This window comes from Coregonus lavaretus (assembly GCF_964263955.1).
Source record: "Coregonus lavaretus genome assembly, chromosome: 10".
NCBI classification, from domain to species: domain Eukaryota; kingdom Metazoa; phylum Chordata; class Actinopteri; order Salmoniformes; family Salmonidae; genus Coregonus; species Coregonus lavaretus.
This window is the reverse complement of record NC_139997.1, coordinates 27,711,163-27,734,463: the sequence shown is the minus strand read 5'-3', so window position 1 is coordinate 27,734,463 and position 23,301 is coordinate 27,711,163. Positions and strand designations below refer to the sequence as shown.

At 44.4% G+C, this 23,301-nt stretch overlaps 1 protein-coding gene across 1 annotated transcript in view; it reads left to right on the top strand.

The window, feature by feature from the left end:
- Positions 1 to 23,301, top strand: part of LOC311136223 (homeobox protein cut-like 1) — a gene marked incomplete at its 5' end in the record, with an annotated part of 256,137 nt that overhangs the window by 197,908 nt on the left and 34,928 nt on the right. The window contains 6 exons of the mRNA XM_084170341.1: positions 10,115 to 10,163; positions 13,203 to 13,496; positions 14,959 to 15,017; positions 16,499 to 16,547; positions 16,646 to 16,736; positions 21,332 to 22,117. Of these exons, the coding sequence (XP_084026467.1) occupies positions 10,115 to 10,163; positions 13,203 to 13,496; positions 14,959 to 15,017; positions 16,499 to 16,547; positions 16,646 to 16,736; positions 21,332 to 22,117 (1,328 nt within the window). The remainder of the gene's footprint in view (positions 1 to 10,114; positions 10,164 to 13,202; positions 13,497 to 14,958; positions 15,018 to 16,498; positions 16,548 to 16,645; positions 16,737 to 21,331; positions 22,118 to 23,301) is intronic.

The following is a 23,301-nucleotide window of genomic DNA, read 5'->3' as shown; positions in this document are numbered from 1 at the left end:
AAGGCATAGACTGACTGACTTATCCCTTCGCCACACATACACTCACTCACACACACAAACACTCTCCCTCTAACTCTCACACGCTCACACCTGCTCACCTAGAGGAGCTAGCTTTCTTTTGTTTTCATGTGTGCCCTGTCTGTTTTGAGAACGAAACAAGCACTGCTGTGATTCACTCGTGAGGGTGTTTTTACGTGTGTGTGTGTGTGTGTGTGTGTGTGTGTGTGTGTGTGTCTGTGTGTGTGTACAGTGGATGCTCCTCCTAGCGGTGGACTAGCGTGACAGTAGAGACAAAAACACTTTTACCCTGCAAAACACAGCTGATACACATTACTTACCTGATCCCCTATAGTAGATGAATGCTGTCCGCACACCGCAAAATACATAATTGTTGCTATTTATGTTTGACGTTTGCTTACATTTCATACAGGTGCATGTCAAAATGTTCTCAACCTTTGCTGATGTTTTATCTAGCTTTCATCACTTATGATATTACAGTAATACAAGATCTATGTATTAAAAGTTGTTGTTTTTTGTAATACATATTTAGCCAGTATTGGTGAGAGAGACTCTGCAAGTATTAGTACTCCTTCTGTTGAGCACTATTTGGGGAACTGTTGAAAGCCTAATTTGAATTCAACTCCACCTTTTGGACTCACTAAAGTGCTTTTGAGAACCCCATGGAGGCAAATGTTACAGTCCTATCGATTAAGAGGGAGGGAGGTGTGTATGTGTGTGCGTATGTGCTTGCACGCATGTTTGTGTGCTTGTTCATGTATGTAAGGTAGCTAGCGTTGCCGACGGCTAAGGGCTGCATTACACCTGGCTCTCAGCATGCCACCATGTATCGCTCCAGTGGAGCCCGTTTTAGAAAAAAACAAAACACCCAACTGTGTAGTGGTGGGGGGGGGCTTTAAATTGGTCCGGAATTGGCGGCAGAGAGAAAAAATGTGCTGTTCATGGAGCTGAGAGAAAATGTTGCAGTGAAAGCTAATTTCATGCAATTCTACGCATTTTGCCATGGCTATTTCTGTGTTCTTATGCTCAAACATTATAAGAAAGCCAATGGGGACCTCAATCGGGGCCCCTGGGCATGTACCCCGCATGCCCCTTCAGTAATCCAGCCATGCCAACAATACTCAAATTCAATGTTTTGGGATTTTTCAATTCTTCCTGACTGTCTAGCTTTTATTTGGGTGATTATATAAAAAAATATATATAGTTCAATTATCTTTTCTATATACTCTCTGTCTGGGTTTAGTCATTTAAGTTTAAACGGAAAGCATTTTTCTATCCCGAAAATGTATTTCCAAAGAAATAATGGAGGCAACATTTGAATGAATACAGGGGACACACTTTGAATTTGTGTGCGTGCGAATGTGTGTACAGTACATGCGTGTTTGCTGTTTATGTGTGTGCAGGTGAATGTACAAGATGTGTGTGCTTGCGTGACCATATGTGTGTGTGTTTCGTGCATCCTCAGCCCCATTCTGTGAGAGGTAGAATAAGTAGAGAGAGCAAGGTAGAGCGTGACAGAGAGGGAGAAAGAGATGGCGAGAGTAAAAGTAGGCCAGTGAGTAGAATAGCTAGTGACTGCAGTGTCAGGCCCACTGTACAGGGGAGAGGCTTACCGAACACCTGGGGGGGGGGCAGGTGCCCGTGAAGACACACACTCAGCTGCCCAAGTGGCTCCAACTGTCAGGGCACTTTTCCTCCACTTGCTGAGCAAAAGGAGTTGGGTGAAATAACCTGTGCCTCAGTCTAGGCACTACTTTTTCATGCTCAATTGGCCCCTTTAGATGTAATTAGTTCTGGTTAAAACGTCACCCATAGTACATCATGTTCCTGTAAAATGCAGTGTTTGAACTGAGAATGAATCTGTCATCCAATGGGTTTTGACGTACCTGGCTCCTCACCCTAGACACAGACACACACACACACTCACCCCCACTCACACACACCCTATGTGACCTCATTGAAAGTGCCGTGTGTGTGTGTGGTTAAGAAAACCGCAGACTCTTGCTTCTCCTCAGCCCAAATTGGATGGGAAAGGTCTTAGATCATGGCGAGCTGGGCTCTTTGAACATCTGTGTTTTTGTTTCCTTTAAAGATGAATGTCCTATTGATTGAGAAGTCTCTGCAAATAGCAGCTCTGGCGCTTCGACAGAGGGCCATACTCTCGCTATCTCACACACATACATACAATGCCTTCACATTTTATTGTGTTAAAGACCGAATTTAAAATTGATTACATTTAGATTTTTGTCACTGGCCTACACACAATACCCCATAAATTAATAAAAAATGAAAAGCTGAAAAGTCTTGAGTCAATAAGTATTCAACCCCTTTGTTATGGCAAGCCTAAATAACTTCAGGAGTAAACATTTCACAAAATAAGGTGCATGGACTATGTGCAATAATGATGTTTAACATAATTTTTGAATGACTACCTCATCTCTGTACCCCACACATACAATTATCTGTAAGGTCCCTCAGTCGAGAACTGAATTTCAAACACTGATTCAACCACAAAGACCAGCAAGGTTTTCCAATGCCTCGCAAAAAAGGGCACCTATTGGTAGATGGTAAAAATAAAAAAGCAGACATTGAATATCCCTTTGAGCATGGGGAAGTTATTAATTACACTTTGGATGGTGTATCAATACACCCAGTCACTACAAAGATACAGGCGTCCTTCCCAACTCAGTTGCCGAAGAGGAAGGAAACCGCTCAGGGATTTCACCATGAGGCCAATGGTGACTTTAAAACAGTTACAGAGTTGAATGACTGTGATAGGAGAAATCTGAGGATGGATCAACAACATTGTAGTTATTCCACAATACTAACTTAATTGACAGAGTGAAAAGAAGGAAGTCTGTACATAATACAAAATATTCCAAAACATGCATCCTGTTTCCAACAAGGCACTAAAGTAATACTGCAAAAATGTGGTAAAGCAATTAACTTTTTGTTCTGAATACAAAGTGTTATGTTTGGGCAAATCCAATACAACACATTACTGAGTACCACTCTCCATATTTTCAACATAGTGGTGGCTGCATGTTATGGGTATGCTTGTAATCGTTAAGGACTGTGGAGTTTTTCAGGATAAATAAGGCAAAATCCTAGAGGAAAACCTGGTTCAGTCTGCTTTCCACCAGACACTGGGAAATTAATTCACCTTTCATCAGGACAATAACCTAAAACACAAGGCAAAATCTACACTGGAGTTGCTTACAAAGAAGACAGTGAATGTTCCTGGGTGGCCGAGTTACAGTTTTGACTTAAATCTACTTGAAAATCTATGGCAAGACCCGAAAATGGTTGTCTAGCAATGATCAACCAATTTGACAGACCTTGAAGAATTATGAAAAGAATAATGGGCAACTGTTGCACAATCCAGGTGTGGAAAGCTCTTAGAGACTTACCCAGAAAGACTCACAGCTTTAATCGCTGCCAAAGGTGTTTCTACAAAGTATTAATTCAGGGGTGTAAATACTTGTGTAAATGAGTATTTCATTTTCAATAAATTTGCTAAAATATAAAAAAAAAATACGTTTTCACTTTGTCATTATGTGGTTTTGTGTGTAGATGGGTGAGAATTAAAAAAATATATTTAATCCATTTTGAATTGTCTGTAACACAACAAAATGTGGCACACTTGAGCTGTTCCATAGAGGGCCTATAGTACTCTCTCTCACACTCTCTCCCCCTCTCTCTGTGTGTCTCTCTTACACACACACACACTTTCTCTATCTCTCTCTCTCTCTAACACAAGCTGTTCTATCAAGAGCCCATTCTCTCCCTCTCTCCCACACCCACTCCTGCCCAGTCTCCATCTTTAGCGGAGCAGACAGACAGGGTGCATGTGCGTGTGTGCTTGTGTGTGTGTGTTGGTGTGTGTGTCCACAGAGCCCAGAGCTAGTTGAGCTGGTGCAGGCAGGGCCTCAGTCTCACCAGAGCTGTGCACATTAATAACATCAGCCTAGCACCATGACAGGCCCACAGAGAGAAAGGAGGGAGGGAGGAGTGGAGCGGAGGGGGGAGTGAGAGGTAGAGGTGAGAGAGAGGGAGGGGAGGTGAGACAGGGAGAGAACAACAGAAGAGAGGGTAGATGAGAAGGAAGAGGAAGAAGGGAAAGGAAATGATAGGAGGAGAGAGATGGAAGTGGTATGTTTGTGTTAGAGCGTATATCTGTTCGGAGAAGGGGGGGTGCTGTGTGTACAGTATGTGTATGTACAGTAGTGATGGGGGGGGGGGTCGATACAGTTACATACAGTGGTGGAAAAAGTACCCAATTGTCATACTTGAGTAAAAGTAAATATACCTTAATAGAAAATGACTCAAGTAAAAGTCACCCAGTAAAATACCACTTGAGTAAAAGTCTAAAAGTATTTGGATTTCAATATACTCAAGTATCAAAATTAAATGTAATTGATAACATATACTTAAGTATCAAAAGTAAAAGTACAAATCATTTCAAGTTTCTTATATTGAGCAAACCAGATGGTGCCATTTTTATTTATATTTTGTTATTTAGGGAAAGCCAAGGGCACACTCCAACACTCAGACATAATTTACAAATGAAGCATGTGTATTTAGTGAGTCCGCCAGATCAGAGGCAGTAGGGATGACCGGGTATTGTCTCTTGATAACCGCTGAATTGGACACATTTTCTGTCCTGCTAAGCATTAAAATGTAATGAGTACTTTTGGATGTCAGGGGAAATGGATGGAATAAAAAGTACATTATTTTCTTTAGGAATGTAGAGAAGTAAAAGTAGTCAAAAATATAAATACTAGAGTGAAGTACAGGTACCCCAAAAAACTACTTGAGTAGTACTTTAAAGTATTTTGACTGAAGTACTTTACACCACTGGTTACATATCGGGATAGTATTTTTGACGATATATTGTATCGTTTTGACATTGCAATATAATTTTTACGCAAGTTGGCTGTACCTGCACCAAAACTCTATTATTTTTCCTTCATAGCTTGTTCCCCATCTTCTTTTTAAATAGGGAGCCGATTTTGTTTTCAGCACTTTTCTTTACATGACTGATCAAAACTCGTTTTCTCATGGCTCTCTCTTGTCCCTCTGCAGCAGACATATGGTGAGCAATATATTTGGAACGTCGAATCACAATACCAAATCGCAATACATATCGTATCGGCACCTAAGTATCGTGATAATATTGTATTGTGAGGTCCCTGGCAATTCCCAGCCATATCCATGTCATTTGTGCGAGTGTCTGTTTCTGCGTATCTCGTCGATCTGTGGTGATTTATGGGAGTTGGCCTGCGCGCTCGAGACGCATGTCGACAGGCGCTCAAATGAGTAGCCACAATCCCTGTCGGCAGTCAGTCCGATTTCCTCAGCCGATAAATGTCAGGTTTGTTCACGCCTCTCGCCCCAACCCGTCACACGCGGGTTGTGTGTGTGTGTGTTCCATCCAGACACCCGCGCAGTGCTGTGACATGGTCTCGGGTGTGCTGGCGGTTGCCTTTTTACGACGGTGGCGTTTCCGCTCGGCCGGAGCCCTTTCGCTCCCTGGCGCCCTGATGTGTTGTGATTTGGCATCGTACTAGGATGGGCCTTTTCTCTCTCTCTCTCAATTCTCAATTCTGTCTCTCCTATCTCTCTGCTTTGCTTACTCTTTCTCTCTGTCTGTCTCTCTCTCTCTCCCTTCATTCTCTATCTTTCTCTCTCCTTCTCTCTGTCTTACTGCTTACTGCTCTCTATCTTTCTCTCTCCTTCTCTCTGTCTTACTGCTTACTGCTCTCTATCTTTCTCTCTCCTTTTCTCTGTCTTACTGCTTACTGCTCTCTATCTTTCTCTCTCACTCTCTTTATGATATGCCATAGCCCATGTCCCTGCACTCATCACCATCACACCCAGAATGGCTTGCTGTCAGATGAGATATCCTCCTCTCCTTCTGCTTCTGCAGAACAGGGACTGGCTAATGAACACCATACACACACACACACTTTTCCTATAAGTTATTACATTAGGACTGGCGAGCCATCCCAAAAGAGCCTATTTATAGTGTTCTACAATTCTACGTAGGACGGCACAGGCGGACCTTGACAATATTGTTGCAAACCCCCACAGTGACACTGTAAGCAGAGCACCGGGGCTGGAGCAATATAAACACAGCACTGGATTGATAGAGAGATTCAGCAGCAGAGCATGGCAGGCCTGGCAGCAGAACACACACTCTGTGGTGTGTGTATTTGGTTTTACTATCCTTGTGGGGACCAGAAGTCTTCACAAGGTGAGTAAAACAAGGAAAATTCAGACAAGTTGGGACATTTCACCGGTCCACACAAGGAAAAAGGCTATTTTGGGCTTAGGGGTTAGGTTTAGGGTTACAATTAGGGTTAGGGCTAGAATTAGGGTTAGGGTTTCACCGGTCCCCACAAGGAAAAAGGCTATTTTGGGCTTAGGGGTTAGATTCAGGGTTAGGGTTACAGTTAGGGTTAGGGGTTAAGATTAGGTTTAGGGATTAGGGAAAATAGGATTTTGAATGTGAATCACTTGTTTGGTCCCCACAAGGATAGTAAAACAAGTGTTTTTGTGTGTTTGTGTGTGTGTGTGTGTGTGTGTGTGTGTGTGTGTGTGTGTGTGTGTGTGTGTGTGTGTGTGTTGTAGCGCCAGCCGGACAGAACTGGAGTGTTTCACTCCAGATGTTAGCGAGAGCGCTATTTTGGGCGAGCACGTAAACAGGGCAACAATACTGTATCAGCACAATGTTATTTCTTCCCTCTGAAGAGATGTAACGGAATTTGTATGTCAGGAAGAATGCGGTCATATGGCGTGTTTGTATGTATGATATATCCTATCCCATTCATGTCCCTGGACTTTGTAACCTGGCACATAGGAAAATAATGGTTCAGCGTGTTGTGACCAAAATGGTGCTTTACTAAATTGTTACTTCCTGCATTGGCTGTGCTAGCTAGGTGGATGAGTGTTAAGGCTCCAGCAGTATCATTGTCTCCTGGGTCTGTGTGGTTGTTGTGGGTGGAAACTGTATTAAAAGCGGAGAGCAATATTGTGACGAGCAGCCCGGCCACAGCAGTGTGAAGAATGCCTGCGTTAACATGGCCTTCTATTCTACTTCTCCTCTCCTCCTACACACACACATAGAGCGAGAAGAACCAAGCCCTGGGGGCCATTTTGCCTCTCCAGTCGCAGAAAGGTTAAGCAATGAGAGAGAGAGAGTGTGTGTGAGAGAGAGAGAGAGAGAGAGAGAGAGAGAGAATCTCCAAGCCGACAGAGTCTGTGCTGAAAGAGCGAGCGAGGGAGGAAAATGAAAATCTAATGGGCTAAATCTGTGAAATGTCGTGCTGGCCCAGGGGGATTGGGCTGGGAGTAAGGGGGCACAGGATATGAAGGGGATAGTGGTGAAGAGGAAAGGAATACCGGAGGTGTATTGCAGTGTTCCGGACTCGTCCGGCCACAGAGCCTGACCGGAGGGGTTAACAGCTAATTTCCGACAGGCGTTGGCGATGGAAAGGTCAGGGGGGCCAAGAGGAGAGGGCCCCGGCCCCTAGTTCTGTCCAGAATACACACATACCTCCAGCACCCCTACAGGGGCCATCTGCACAACTTTGGTTCACTCTAGTTTAAGTCAGCTGAGGTGGTGACATTTTAATGTCAGGTATCTGGGTTCAAAATGCATCCAGGGTGAGCTCAATGGATTAGACCATATTCAGCACATTTGCATAGTTATGATTAAGCTTTTTGGATTAGTGGTAGAGTAATTGTGGAGCCCCCAACACCTTAACCTACTGCAGTGTTCCCAAAGTCACAGGGAGTCTTGTTCATAACTTCATGACATTTGAGTTCCATATTCAACACTTGAGAGCTGTGAATTTAATTTAAGATTGAATCCAAGCCCCTGAACTTGAACCTGTGGCCATTAGCTAATGTATTTTGAAGAGAGAGAAAGCTACCACTCTCTACTACTCTACCCTCCCGTCTGGCCCCTCTACGCTCAGCCCCACCAGACGCCAAGACAGGAAACCCTCCAGGAAAGGGGATATTGGGGTTTTTCAGGTGTGTCCCGCCGCTCACACTTCGTCCTTAAGGGCTTCATTAATCAGTGTGTTTTCACAGCAGAGCCCATCTTAAGGCTTGGAGGGCAAACACCTCAGAGTGAATTCAAGAGGCCCAGGCCTCACCGGTCCTCTATAGTCTGGGGTCAGGGCCCGTACGGTGTGAATACTGTGGTTCACTGTACACAGAGAAGGGAGATGTTTGTTCTCTCTCACTGTGGTCTTACTGAGGTTTTACCGCGATCAGGTAGTGGACTACTGTGTGACTGACTGTGTTGGGATGTTGTGGGTTCCCAGACCTAGGCATGGTTGCAACCAAGGCATGTTCCCCAGAAGGTGCTTCCTGTCTGCTCTTAATCCCTCAATCTCAGGTTTAGATTCCTGATTATCAGGGATTCCTGATTTATCAACTTTCGACATAAACTCAATTGCGTTTTTGGGTTAGGGGGGATTGTGCATCGGTGCCATGACCACAGATCACACACTGGTAATACTTTTTTTCCTAAACCTAATCACTGATCCTCCTCTCTGCGTTACAGCAGCATTTCCTTTCCTTAATTCTCAAATCCAGGCAAATCCAAAGGTATTTAATAATACTTTGCATCTGTACCTTGATTGAACTATCAAATTCCAAAGCTATTTGGGTTGCATTAGTATCAAGAGTAGCACACATTGTTTATACCTGGATATCTAGTTAATATCAAAACACTGACTGTTTGGGAAAGGTTTTCCCTTCTATTTCTCTCCAGCAGCTTTTCCAATTGGATTGTGTTGTCCAAACGCAGAATGCTTTTAACAGTGGAGGAGATGTAATGTTATATGATTTGGACTGCAGCCAGGGTTGTATTGGCCCGTGTGTGTCGTTTCCATCCACAACACTATTTGTTTATTGCCGTATCTCAATCAGCAGTATCGGTATAGCATTGCAATGTTTTATAGAAGCAGTTGATCTCCAGTATATTAATAACAATGAATCTCAATGATAAACCCTGCTCATTACAAATATGCCGTGCACTTAAAATGTGACAAAAAAACAATTTACATCATTAAAAGCATTAAACGTTATTATCTATAATTAGATGTTGCCATTAAATTAAGCATGGCAACATTTGGCTCCACTCAGCGTGCGAGCGTTGCCACAGCCTGAGCCTGCCTAAATGTAGGGGGCCCACTGAGAGGAGACTGTTATCTGAGCCCTGCAATTCTGACTGGCTAGGGTAATTAAAAAACCAAGGGTAGAAGTACCACCGTCGTCCCAACACACACACTTGCAGTTGGTTGCACGACATGACACGCCATAGTGTTACTATTTGCTGGAATGGATTTAACACCTGTTCCCCTACCGCCGAAAAGTGAATATCAAATTCAATGTCAAATATCACATTTTCAAACGTGCACATTCAGTTCGGACTCTAGTAAATCCTATTGAGTCACTATGAACAATAGTCCAGTGGCTGGCGGAAGAGCATAGAGTGGGGGATAATACTAACCAGCGGAGCATACCTTTTAACCCTGGGGTTAAGCATGGAGAGATGTGAATAAACACCTAAGCCGAAAGCCATTTGTGGGCTTGAGCCCGGCGCTAAACATCATGGACAAATATTATATGAGATCAGTGTGTATTAAGACGATATTAGTGTAATCCCTCTGTTTTACGGCAGGGCTTGTCCGCATGGCTCAGGAAGGGACCCAGTGGCAGGGTGGGAGACGGCATGATTAGGGTGTAATTGAGAGGGGCTTAATGGGCATGGGCCGTGCCAAGACGGGACAGGCTGGGGGGAAAGGCAACAAGCAGAAAGCCAACTCTGGAGGACGGTGCGCTCTCTCTCATACACACAAACACAGTAGGAACATATTACACATTAGGAATCCAGTCTGTATATACAGTTATGGATGTAAATATACATGTATACACAATTGTGTGCAAATGCACCTACATAATGTTACAGGGCATGTAAACACTCAGTCCCACTCAGGTGAACACTTCTCTTTTTGCTTGTGTGCCAAGCCTTTTGTTGTTTGCCCCTTTGTTGATTGCATGCCTCTTCTTTCTGCAGGGCCAATAAGATTGAAGTGGTGATGTCAGACCTGGAGAGAGCCAATCAGGTGAGTTCCTGGCTGTTTTTAACCCCTCTTCACAAAACCATCTCATCTTATCAAAGTATTCAAACAGACATACTACTCTTACACCATTTGGCCTTAGTTTCAGTGTGTCTTTATAAGCAGCTTGATACAGGAGTTGCTCTGTTTCAAATGCATTCCAAATGTTGTTCCAGAGAGTATGAAACATACTGAAGTCTATGAGATAAATGTCACATGAGAAAGGAAATGTATCAAAGTGAAACTAGCCTTTTGAATAACAATGAAAAGACACACAAATATTGCACTATTAGAGACTCCGCAGAGTGTGACTAATCTGGCGTTGCCTCTATCTTTGGCGTCCTTTAATGTATTTCTCCATGTTTTTCGCCCAGACACATCACGGCGGTGATTAGCCATTATTTACACTGAGACGACCCTTTGATATCAGCCGAGAAGTCAAGGCAAGATAATGAGCAGCAGTGTAATTACTCTCTATGGGCTTTGGGTCTGCAGTTGAAAACTATCGCCGCAGCCGTTACCATGTGATCTTGTTTATATCGGATTAGTTAGAATGTGAACGCGTTCCGTTTGTGTGTGTCATGCAAGCAGGGTGGTATGGAGTTAATGATGACTGCTGGAGACCAGGGCCCGGATTCACAAAACCTTCTTATGAAGAATTTTCTTCATAACTGCAATTTTTGCCTTAACTACAGACTTATGAAGAAAGTTAAGCAAAGTTGCTATTCCTCAAAAAGGTTATTGGAAATGTTATTGCATTATTTCTTATGTTTCTAATTAAGTACAAAGTTAAGAAGAAATGTGATTCTTGAAAATAAAGTTAATGGATTTCTTCTTGGAAATATTTTGTTAATTCCAAGATAGCTAAACCCTTGTCTTAAACTCAGGGCAATTGAACATGTTTAATTCACTCACACACTTCATCTGAAAGTTTCAGTATTGATTTTTTCAACCCCCCAAAATGTTTTAGAGCAGTATAATATCAGTAAGAAATATGCTAACATGATTGCCATTGCTAGCTAGATAGCTAGCTAGATCTGTTGCCTAACGAAAATGTTCTTAAGATAGTTAAGAAAATATTTGAGAAGTTTGTAAGAAAAACATGTTTTTGAGGATTTGCACTTACGAACTATCTTCTGAACTAATTTGTATTTGTATTTTAAATTTTTGTGTATGAAGTGTTTTGTGAAACTGGGCCCAGGTAGTTGGAAATAAGCCGGTCAGTGATGTTGAGCTATTAGCTCAGTTGGTGAGGTGATTAGTTGTCAGGTGACATGGTTGGAACAAAACCCTGCAGTACCTGCAACACTCCAGCACCAGGGTTGCCCTATAGTACATGTAGGTCCGTCGCCGCCAGGGACTCAACGCCGCCAGGGACTCAAATCCTGCAGTGCCAGACGTGTCCCCCTGCTTAAGCCAGTACATGTCCAGGCCCGTCTGAAGTTTGCTAGAGTGCATTTGGATGATCCAGAAGAGGATTGGGAGAATGTCATATGGTCAGATGAAACCAAAATAGAACTTTTTGGTAAAAACTCAACTCGTCGTGTTTGGAGGACAAAGAATGCTGAGTTGCATCCAAAGAACACCATACCTACTGTGAAGCATGGGGGTGGAAACATCATGCTTTGGGGCTGTTTTTCTGCAAAGGGACCAGGACGACTGATCCGTGTAAAGGAAAGAATGAATGGGGCCATGTATCGTGAGATTTTGAGTGAAAACCTCCTTCCATCAGCAAGGGCAGTGAAGATGAAACGTGGCTGGGTCTTTCAGCATGACAATGATCCCAAACACACCGCCCGGGCAACGAAGGAGTGGCTTCATAAGAAGCATTTCAAGGTCCTGGAGTGGCCTAGCCAGTCTCCAGATCTCAACCCCATAGAAAATCTTTGGAGGGAGTTGAAAATCTGTGTTGCCCAGCGACAGCCCCAAAACATCACTGCTCTAGAGGAGATCTGCATGGAGGAATGGGCCAAAATACCAGCAACAGTGTGTGAAAACCTTGTGAAGACTTACAGAAAACGTTTGACCTGTGTCATTGCCAACAAAGGGTATATAACAAAGTATTGAGAAACTTTTGTTATTGACCAAATACTTATTTTCCACCATAATTTGCAAATAAATTCTTTAAAAATCCTACAATGTGATTTTCTGGATTTTTTTTCCTCATTTTGTCTGTCATAGTTGACGTGTACCTATGATGAAAATTACAGGCCTCTCTCATCTTTTTAAGTGGGAGAACTTGCACAATTGGTGGCTGACTAAATACTTTTTTTCCCCACTGTACATTAGCCTATACCTACACTTAGGAGTAAAATCTCACTGAAGGTTTTACTGCGTGTCTGCTTGGCTTGTTTTTCTATGGCTACCGCGTAATTAAAGGGAGCCTGCTGATTAGAATTTGTCATAGAATCACCCGAAACAATTATTTGTCATTATATTAAATGGCGCCCTCATTACCTATACTTTTGGAACAACTTAGCTGCCTGAAAAATGTTGAATCTCCATAATTCCATAAAGATTAAAGCTTTAGCGCCTGATACATCTAAAGGTTGAATGTTTAAGCAACTTCAACATGTAATGAGTCATTAGGATGCCTTGTGTTCTTCTTCCCCTTGTCTTCTTTTGTGGTTCAGAGATTGTCTGATGGAGGGGGGCATGCATGAATTACAGAGGGGCGTATGCATGAATTACAGAGGGGGGCATACATGAATTACAGAGGGGGGCATACATGAATTACAGAGGGGGGCATACATGAATTACACAACCATGACAGAGAAATCGCTGTGGGTCTAAATTCTGTACTTACTGTTCTATCTTGGAACTGGAGACGTGTGTGTGCAATTCAAACTTTAGCACAAATCATAAATAAATGTCTATCAAACAAACATGTAGGTTATATTAGCAGATCTTAAGTTTAGATTTGGTTCTTGAAAAATGGGTGTGTATAGACTTGAGACCTACAGTGATGTATCTAATGGTTGTCTATAGACAGTACATGACAGTGAATGGTGGGATAGTGGGGAAACTTGACTCTCTCTCCTTCAGAGAGCGGATGTAGCGGAGAGGGAAGCAGAGGCTCTTCGGGAACAGCTGACATCCGCCAACAAGTCCCTCCAGCTTGCCACACAGATCCAGAAGGCCCCTGACATGGAGCAGGCCCTGGAGGTTCTGTCTCGCTCCAGTCTGGAGGTGGAGCTGAGCGCCAAGGAGCGGGAGGTACTGCACCTGGCTGAGGACGTGCAGAGACTGCAGGCCAGCCTGGCCAACATCCGTGAGAACTCAGCCTCACAAATCAGTCAGCTGGAGAAGCAGCTCAGCACCAAGGAGAGCTCGCTCAAGGTCAGCCCCGTCACACCACCACCAGGGCCCCTGGTCAGCCCCGTCACACCACCACCAGGGCCCCTGGTCAGCCCCGTCACACCACCACCAGGGCCCCTGGTCAGCCCCGTCACACCACCACCAGGGCCCCTGGTCAGCCCCGTCACACCACCACCAGGGCCCCTGGTCAGCCCCGTCACACCACCACCAGGGCCCCTGGTCAGTTCAGTCACACCACCACCAGGGCCCCTGGTCAGTTCAGTCACACCACCACCAGGGCCCCTGGTCAGTTCAGTCACACCAACACCAGGGCCCCTGGTCAGCCCCGTCACACCACCACCAGGGCCCCTGGTCAGTTCAGTCACACCACCACCAGGGCCCCTGGTCAGTTCAGTCACACCACCTCCAGGAGCCCTGGTTAGTCCCAGAACACTGAGGGCACTGGTCAGTTCCGTAGATTAGTCAGTTATGAAGAGTAGGCCTAACCACACTTGAACTTGTGTGCCATGGTAAGAAAAGCTGCAGTTGTCAGTAGTACTTTATAATGCATCCGTGTGCATCCCGTTAATGCATTTGGATATTGTGCACAAGATAAGCTCTACCTTTCAGCTTGAACTCAGAAAAACAGTAATTTACAAATGAAACATGTCAGGACCCTCTGACTAATGCATAGCCCTGAACCCTCTCTCCCTAAACGTCACAGTGGTTTTACTGAACTCTGCGGGGCACCCCACACAAGACTCTACATTTAGGACTTGACTGACACGTCTTTGTATCCATGGAGACTGAACAGACATGTCATACCCAGTGAGCTTTATGCACAGAGACTGTAGAGCAGGGGTCAGCAACAGGCGGCCCGCGGGCCAAAACCGGCCTGCAAGTGATTTATTTTTGATATATACAATTAGGATTTTCGTAGTTGCCTACCTCTGCCTACCTCTACTGTAGATCTTCTTTATTGGAAGTTGTCGTGACAGGTGTAGCTGCATGGTAATGTGTTTTTTAGAGACTGCAGAAAGAGAAAAGAGTAGAATTGTTATGTACACTTTCCAATGCACTGAGCTATCTTAAATGTACACATGCTAATGCACTAGGCATGCAATGTGACTCCTCAAGAGAACATATTCTACATTTACATTTGAGATATTTAGCAGACTCTCTTATACAGAGCGACTGACTGTCTCACCTAAAATAGCTAGGTGAGACAACTATATTACAGTTGTAGTAAGTACATTTTTCCTCAATAAAGAAGTCAGCAAAGTCGGTGCTAGTAGGAAAAGTCAATTGCATGTTTTTTGGGGGGTGGGGGGGGATAAGATACCCTTTGAAGAGTATACGTTGACTCTCCAAATGTTTGCTTCCCCATGCATTGGTCCTCATTATGAGCCCACTAGATTATACACATACTTTTACGCTCTGTCCTCCCAAGAGTACACTACTCGCTACTTTATGAGAGTAACGAAGTGTCTCTCTCTCCACACAGCAACTGGAGGAGAAACTGCAGGAGCAGGCGGACTATGAAGACGTCAAGAAAGAGCTCAGGTAATTCACTTTCCCTCCTTCTGCCTTCCCTCCTCTCCCCTCAGCCACAGGCGTCAGTTCAATAAACCATACAAATTAACCAGAAAAAATTCATTGCTGCCTCCGAGCCTAAACTTGTGATGCCACCGGGTGCAAGTATGTAAGACGTGGCCTCGTCCAAGGTCGGGTCAGTACGGATTCACTCTAATGCCATTCGGACGCTCTGCCAAACCACCCTCAAGACTATCATTAACCTTTAGATTTATTCCCTGAGTGTGGATGCGTAGAGTCAGAGTATTATTGGCTAAGCACTGGTAGTGCTTATCAGAGAAGCTAGTTTGATTGGACAGTGGGCCTTTACGTTCAACCTCTGTTTGCCACTGCTTTCTTATCTGATTGGGATGTTTTGGGGTCTGGAGATGGGATGCTAACATGGCTGTGCTGTAGACTCATTAAAGGGGTATGTACTGGATGCTTTCTCCCCACATGTGGGTTTATTGACATGGTCTTCAAATCTCGTTTCTTTTAAGTATAGCTACTTTTAAGGTCATTCTTTTGAAACCATTGATTGCAGTTGTCAAATATGTTATGTGTACAGTAGCTCAATAAATTATTTGTTTATATAAAAAAGGTTGAATAAACCAAGGAAATCTGTTATGATAAATGTCATTTTTAATCTTCACTCATTAAGCTTTATTGCGCCGTATTTTCTTTTTTTTATGGCAGTGGCTCGTATAAGCTCTAGCGTTTCTGGTCTGGGATCTCAAGACGGTGAACAGTTTCTGCAGTTGTTTGGTGTTGTGCTGCGTCTTATCTCAGTCCAAGCCAGTAACAAGAAGGCTAACTATGTTAAGTTTGGCCGATAAGATAATTGCCCATGTTTAGGGAACTGGGGCGTTTTCTTGCCAGGATTTAACAATCTCCACACATCTGAGGAAGGGGCCGTCTGGACATTAATTTGGTAACTGGATTTTCAGGCATAATATTCCCAATTGGAAGAAGTCATAAAGGTAGTATCAGTGAATGGTTCTGTTTGTGAGTTTTTCTAGCCACTATGATGGTCAGCCAAAGAGCGATTTCTGGGAATTTGTATTGATAGCCCGCCTGGGATCCCAAAGGGAAGCATTCCTCTCCTAATAGACTAAAGTGTCTTTATTTGCCTCCCAACCTTTTCATAGATGCTTTTTCCTCTATAGATAATATCGCCTGAAATCCAATTGGCACCCAGTACATGATTGAATAACCCATTTTAATTACTGTGATTGACTCTAAGGATTTCATTGCGTTATCAGATTTTGATGGTCGGAGAGGAGTGAAGGACTTGTATTGAGCCGACTCTCTTTGTGACGTATCGCTTTGCCACTGCCTGTCGCTGATTTAGATATTCTGTGCGGGCTGGTAGCAGATACATTTCAGTCCTGTAGTGCTGTGTGTATTTGTGATCTCCTTTTTGTAGTGGGTGCAGTAATCAAGTGGTCCATTTTCCCTTGTTTACTTCACAGTTTCCGCAAGTCCATAGAGTTTGGCCCTTCAAACTGCTCTTCAGCACAGGTAAGGAGGCTGAATGTTGCATTTGAGTTGGATTTGAACAATATTTAGACAGTATATCTTATCAAACAATGTTTAACAATGTACTCTCTCCTTGTCAGGAATCTAAGAAGCCTCTGGAGTTGTTGTTGAAGAGTCGAGGCCTGCATTCTGAGAGCTCCTCCCTGCGCCTGAACAACAGTGAGCTGAGTAGTGAGTCCTTCAAGCCACCTACACACACATACACATACATGCATATGCACACAGGATTTATGAAGGTGACTTATCAATCAGACATCTGATGTGGACTATGTAGTGTTTCTTTGCCACCTGGGAACTTGCCAACTGACGAAGTTGAACGTTAGTGTTCGCCAGAAAATATTTATTTGTTTAAATCTCCTTAGCCATTTACACTCACTCGTACCTGTATACGGGTTGAAAATAGCATATTTGGGCACTGATAAACGCCTAAATTGGAACGCTGTGGCTGTGTACAGTAACATGCTATACATCATGGTTTCCCAAACTTGGTACTGTGGACCCCCTGGGAGTACATTTTGTTTTTTGCCCTAGCACTACACAGCTGATTCAAATAACCAACTCATCATCAAGCTTTGATTATTTGAACCAGCTGTGCAGTGCTAGGGCAAAAAACCAAATGTGCACCCAGGGGCCCCAGGACCAAGTTTGGGAAACCCTGCTATACATGACGTCAGAGCTCTGGCGTTGGGCTTTGACTGACAGCCGTTCTGAACTTGAGCACCTTGTGCGACAACATGTTGCCACCCTCCCGCTAATTGTGCAACTATTTTGTTGTCTGTGTGAGAGAAACGCTGAAAATTAACAGGACTATGTATACTGAACAAAAATATAAAAATATATATATAAAAATGTCCCATGTTTCATGAGCTGAAATAAAAGATCCCAGAAATGTTCCATATGCACAAAAAGCTTATTTCTCTCAAATTTTGTGCACCAATCTGTTTACATCCCTGTTAGTGAGCATTTCTCCTTTGCCAAGATAATCTATCCACCTGACAGGTGTGGCATATCAAGAAGCTGATTAAACAGCATGATCATTACACATGTGCACCTTATGCTGGGGACAATAAAAGGCCACTCTATAATGTGCAGTTTTGTCAAGCAATACAATGCCACAGATGTCTAAAGTTTTGAAGGATCGTGGAATTGGCATGCTGACTGCAGGAATGTCCACTAGAGCTGTTGCCAGATAATTGAATGTTAATTTCTCCACCATAAGCTGCCTCCAACCGTCGTTTTATAGAATTTGGCACTACGTCCAACTAGCCTCACAAATGCAGACCACGTGTAATCACGCCAGCCCAGGACCTCCACATCCGGCTTCTTCACCTGCGGGATCGTCTGAGACCAGCCACCCGGACAGCTGATGAAACTGAGTGGAGAAAAATGTATTCTGATTGGCTGCGCCCCTGCCCAGTCATGTGAAATCCATAGATTAGGGCCTAATTTATTTATTTCAATTGACGGATTTCCTTATATGAACTGTAACTCTGTAAAATCATTGAAATTGTTACATGTTGCGTTTATATTTTTGTTGAGTATATTTTGAAAGATGAGACGTTGAGGATTATAATGAATACCGCTTTGATGTCATACAAGCAAGCCAAACACCTGTGAATCCAAATGTGCAATTCACATTTCGATATCAAAAAACTCATGTCATATACAGTGTCAAAGTTTATGATCACTACAGTTACAAGATGACATGGCGTCATACCTTGGGTGGTTCTGAACAGAATGAGCCTATGTTTGACTATTGTGAAGAAAATTTGCTGCGGTACACGCACCTGAATGCACTCATGACTCATTTCTATGCGTAACAAAATTACGATCTGTAATATCGTATTTTAAACTTACCTAGTCATGTTTGCAGTATAACAAGCTTTCAAATGATGCCCACCTGACCGAGATTGTGATTTTTAATGGACCGGGTTGTTTTCCAACCAAAACAACTACAAGTGTGCTTGCTCTAGATACCCTCAACGGCACAGCTAGGAGAGCTAAATAAAGCATCTAATAGTTGAAGACTATTCTTTGAGTCATAAAAGTGCATTGAAATTATGTAGGAACTGTGCACACTTTGGAGAGGTGTGTGGCCACTCGGAGACACCAGTTCTCACTCAAACCCTTGTATTTTTCTTATTTTAGGTTGCACCTACCCCACATGTTACTGAATGTATCCAGAGTATTTTGAGATTTCGTTATCAACAAGTACAGTAAATGTAAAATACACATAAAATCAACGGTGTAATGTCTGGATTCAGTCGGGTGAACTATTGTGTCCTCACCTTTGGTCTAATAATTTTGCCATAATCTCCAAATTGTTCCCTTTCACTTGCTACCAGGGTTAGGCATTTCATATTTCTTCTGTAAAAAACGTTTCAATTTAGCCATATAGGCCAATTCCCACGAGCCGTAAAGGGTTAACCAGTATCAGAGCAGCCAATCAGATATCATCAGATTTTGTTTGTGATATACATGTAGACACAACCACGAAGTCAATTCCTGGTGTGAACTGCCCTCTGTCAAGGTCTTATTCACGGGCTGGAACAGAACCGTAAGCACTGATAGGGTTGTTTACAAAGAGGGGGCTGATGTTTTGTTGAACTCATTGAGCCTAATTCAGTGATACACAGAGCCCTAGTATTCCACCTTTGATCTCTGATCCCTTATCGTCCTCTCTTGTCACGACATGCCAGCTCTTTGAACCGCATACCCCATATTCAGTAGCCTTACACTCCTGAGACTGAAGGATATCTGTCACAAAGAGCTTTATGAAAGTGTACACATTGTCTGAGCTGAAGTTACCTCAGACCAGACTGTAATGGGGAGAAAAAGTCCATAATTAGCCTTCATGGGCCTGTGCCTCTGTGTGTGTGCCAGGGTGCTTCAAACTTAAAAGGACACACAGTCCTTTTGTTTCTTTACTCTGTCAGTCGCCTAGAGGGGTTATATACGGGAAGTCCAGTAGTCAAACAGGAAGCAGCGCCAGCTATCTCCGCCAGCAGAAGAAGAGACTGTTAGACTCAAAGGAAAGACGTTATCTCTCTTGGAGCATTTTCTTTTCTACAAATATAGAGACACACTTCTAAAGAATGTGTCAACTGTTTCCATTGGCACACTCCCACGTTTGATACAAAGAAATACATAAAGTAAATGTATAATAGATTTGAATTGAAGGGTTCGATGCAGACAGTCTGCTCACACCATTAAGATTGAAGTGCTGCTGCTTCCTCAGCGCGGCACTCGTCTTGTCTGGCTCCTCGATTTATCTCATTCAGAGAATCAGCCCTTTAAACAGGGGGATTTGAGAGATACTGTAACATTTTCTGTGATACATTTCAACAGGATCCCTGTTTGAAGTTCCTTGTTGTATCTCCATTTCTCTAAACGCCTTGACTTTACATCTGCTACCCAACTGCTTAGACTCTGGAGATGAAAAGATTGGGGACTTGTTGGTCCTTGGTGTACAAACCAACCTTTTGGTACTAGTTTTACACCTGCTGATGATCAGTTTGCCTTTTTTCCAGTTGAGAGCTTTAGCTTTCTGTTCTAAGTTACCTCAAAAGTCTCTTTTAAAATCTCTCCCTAAAGTTTATTTTACCCTAAACTCGAAGGTTTGACCTCTCCAAAAAATTACCTAACCACACCACAGGCTAGGGGTCTCTAACTACACAAACAGGTACCGACCGCTGCTTGTGTATGGAGGCTACATCTCATCTTTACGGGTTAAGGTCAGTTTGCTTGCTTCCCAGGGCTGTTTGGGTAGTGCATCTGCGACAACACAGATTGCAGTTGCGTGTCGGTGGGTGGGGGTAGTGGAGGGGCACAGTGCGGCCCACCCTGGGCGAGGAGAAGAAGGGGGCCACTGGAGGTCAGACGCTGGTGGAGATGAAGTGATCCAGTATGGTAATGAAGCCCTGTTAGTCTCTCCTCCCAGTGTGCCCTTTACCACTCGGTCGCTCTGGAAATGTCATCCCAATTGGCTTCGGGTCTCGCCCTCCCTCACCCACCCTAAAAAATGAAGCATTTCATTTGCATTCCTAATGGGATCCCTCGTTGTCCTACCAGATCATGTCGATGTGAAACCACGGACCGGCATCCTACTTGTTTATTTCCCAATGTGATTTTGGATTAATTAATGTTAATGATTGTAAAGTGTTATCAGTTTTATGAGAATAACTAAATGTTGTGTGCCTGATGCTCTGTACACCATGGACTCTTTTGTAATGGTGTTGGGCCTATGGCTATACCTAACATTAATCAAAGCTCACAAGGAAAACTACATAAAGAGCAATTCTTGCTTGGCAGCCATTGTTTATTATTGCTGTATAGTACATGCATAAGTTTTGCTTCTGTTCCCACACTCTGATGAACACACCACAGGCACACACACCACTGATGTTAACCCACCATGAAACTCTACCTTGAGTGAGTGGTGGCCTGGAGATGGTGATATGCAGGGGCAGGTTAAAGGAGGTTAGGCAGGGCATACACCACACAGCAGGTAACCTAGGCACATCTGCCTGTGTCCATATCCTGGGTCATGCCTGCCAGACGCTTCCCTTCACTACTGCTCAGTGTCCCTCTCCACAGCCAGAAGCCCAACTGGCAAATACACACACTCCATCAGTGCATCTCCACTCTAATGTTATGCTACTCCACTGGAGTACACTGCCCACGTCTAGATATTTTGTTTGTTATTTTGGACTTTGTTGACGCCACATGATGTATTGATCTGTGTCATGTTTTGTCTGGTTTCACAGGTGTGAGGGAGCGAAAGGTCAAAGAGTCATCAGAGGGACAACAGTGTCTTTCCACCACACCCATGGGCACCAACTTGAAGGGCTCCCCTCCCCCTCCCTCCTCTCAGCTCCTCCTGCGCACTGGCTCAGGTGGTTCCTCCGACACCACCCCAGTTACTGCCGCCAATGGCACACACCACTTCTCGCCCACGGGCGGTGGGCTGGGTGGGCAGGACTTCTTCAGCCCCTCCTCTCTGGCGTCGGTGGGCACCGTTTTCCCCTTGGGGGGCAAGGTGGCGCTCAACTCCCTGCTGCAGCGCCAGCTCATGCAGACCTTTTACTCCAAAGCCCTGCAGGACTCAATGTCCGCCTCCGGCCAGGCCCTGCTCTTCTCCCCCGCCAACTACCCCACCCATAACTCCCTCTCAGCCAGCCCCCTGCCACCCCATCAGTCTTTGCAGTCACAATCCCAGCACCCGTCGGCGGGCAGCCCGGACATCAACGGCCTAGCCCCCTCACCAAGCCAGTCAGAAGGGGCGGGGAGCGTCTCAGAAGGCGAAGACATGGACACGTCTGAGATAGCGCGTCAGGTCAAGGAGCAGCTGATCAAGCACAACATTGGGCAGAGGATCTTCGGCCACTATGTGCTGGGGTTGTCCCAGGGCTCTGTCAGTGAGATACTGGCCAGGCCCAAGCCCTGGAGCAAGCTGACCATCCGGGGCAAGGAGCCCTTCCACAAGATGAGGCAGTTCCTGTCCGACGAGCAGAACATCCTGGCACTGCGCAGCATCCAGGGGAGACAGAGAGGTGAGACTGACAGAAATGTATACATACACTTCACACAGCACACATCAACCGCTCACACACACACATAGCTGAGCACGTCACATATACACACATATTTTAGTAATGTCTTTGCCTCCAGATGCTTTGCATCACACATCAAGTTCCAATTCCTAGGTGAGATATTTCTGATGTGTATAGAACGGTAACCTCGTAATTACCAGACTGATTCCATTCATGTAAACTTGCAAGATCAGGTGGCTTGCGAGGTTAGTAGAATGGCCCCAGGTTCAGGCATGTGTTCTGTTTCTGTGTTACGGTAGCTTCAGTATGGTCCTGCTGTGCTCTCCCACAAATCTGTGTACTCAACTTAACAGGAAAAGGAGTGCTGAATAGTACATTGATGGTACAGACATTTAGACGTCCCCCCCACCCTCCACACCCCACAGCAGTGTGGCCATAGCCCGGGACCTTGATGAATGGACAGCGATCCTTATCACTCTGTCGCCAGTCATGTCGCCTGCTAAAATATCCAGATTAACCTCGCAGACATGTTCCCTTCCCCGTCGTTATCGCCTTTCGCCTGTCGTCGTAGCAACCGTCCCAGGAATAAAAACCAAGTAGAGGGAGGGAGCATTTAAAAGCTAGTCTATCAAGATGTCATCGTCGCACGCGCCACTCAGGGTTCCATCACTTAGCGCTGTCGGCACACTGCTTTTTGCTATTGATTTTGTAACCGTCTTAAATGGCACATTGCCATGTGCTGCTTGGGAATGCATTCTGTACTGTTGAGTCAGTGAGTGGGAGGCAAGCTGATCCCGTCAGATTACAGAGGAAGATCTGTCTGAATGGGCTCAAACAGCAGTCAATAACATGCATGTCTGGACAGGCAGTGGTGCGGGGGGGGGTTGTGTTTGTGTGTACTGTGTGTTTGTGTCAGTCATGCAGAACAGAATGTTCTGAGGATAGTGCTTTAAGTCTTCTGAAAAAGCATGCCACAGTAGTGACAGTACACACGGCGACTCAGACTGGAGCTGCACTCCCCTGCTGCAAAGCTCTCATTCTTCACCCCAAACTGCTCATAATGCGGACACTTTCACAATCAATTACGTCAAATTTGAGACCGATTACAAAACGCGTGCCTGTACATTGGGTTCCTATTAAATGACTCCATATTTCTCCTCTTTCCTCTCTCTTTCTCCTTTCTC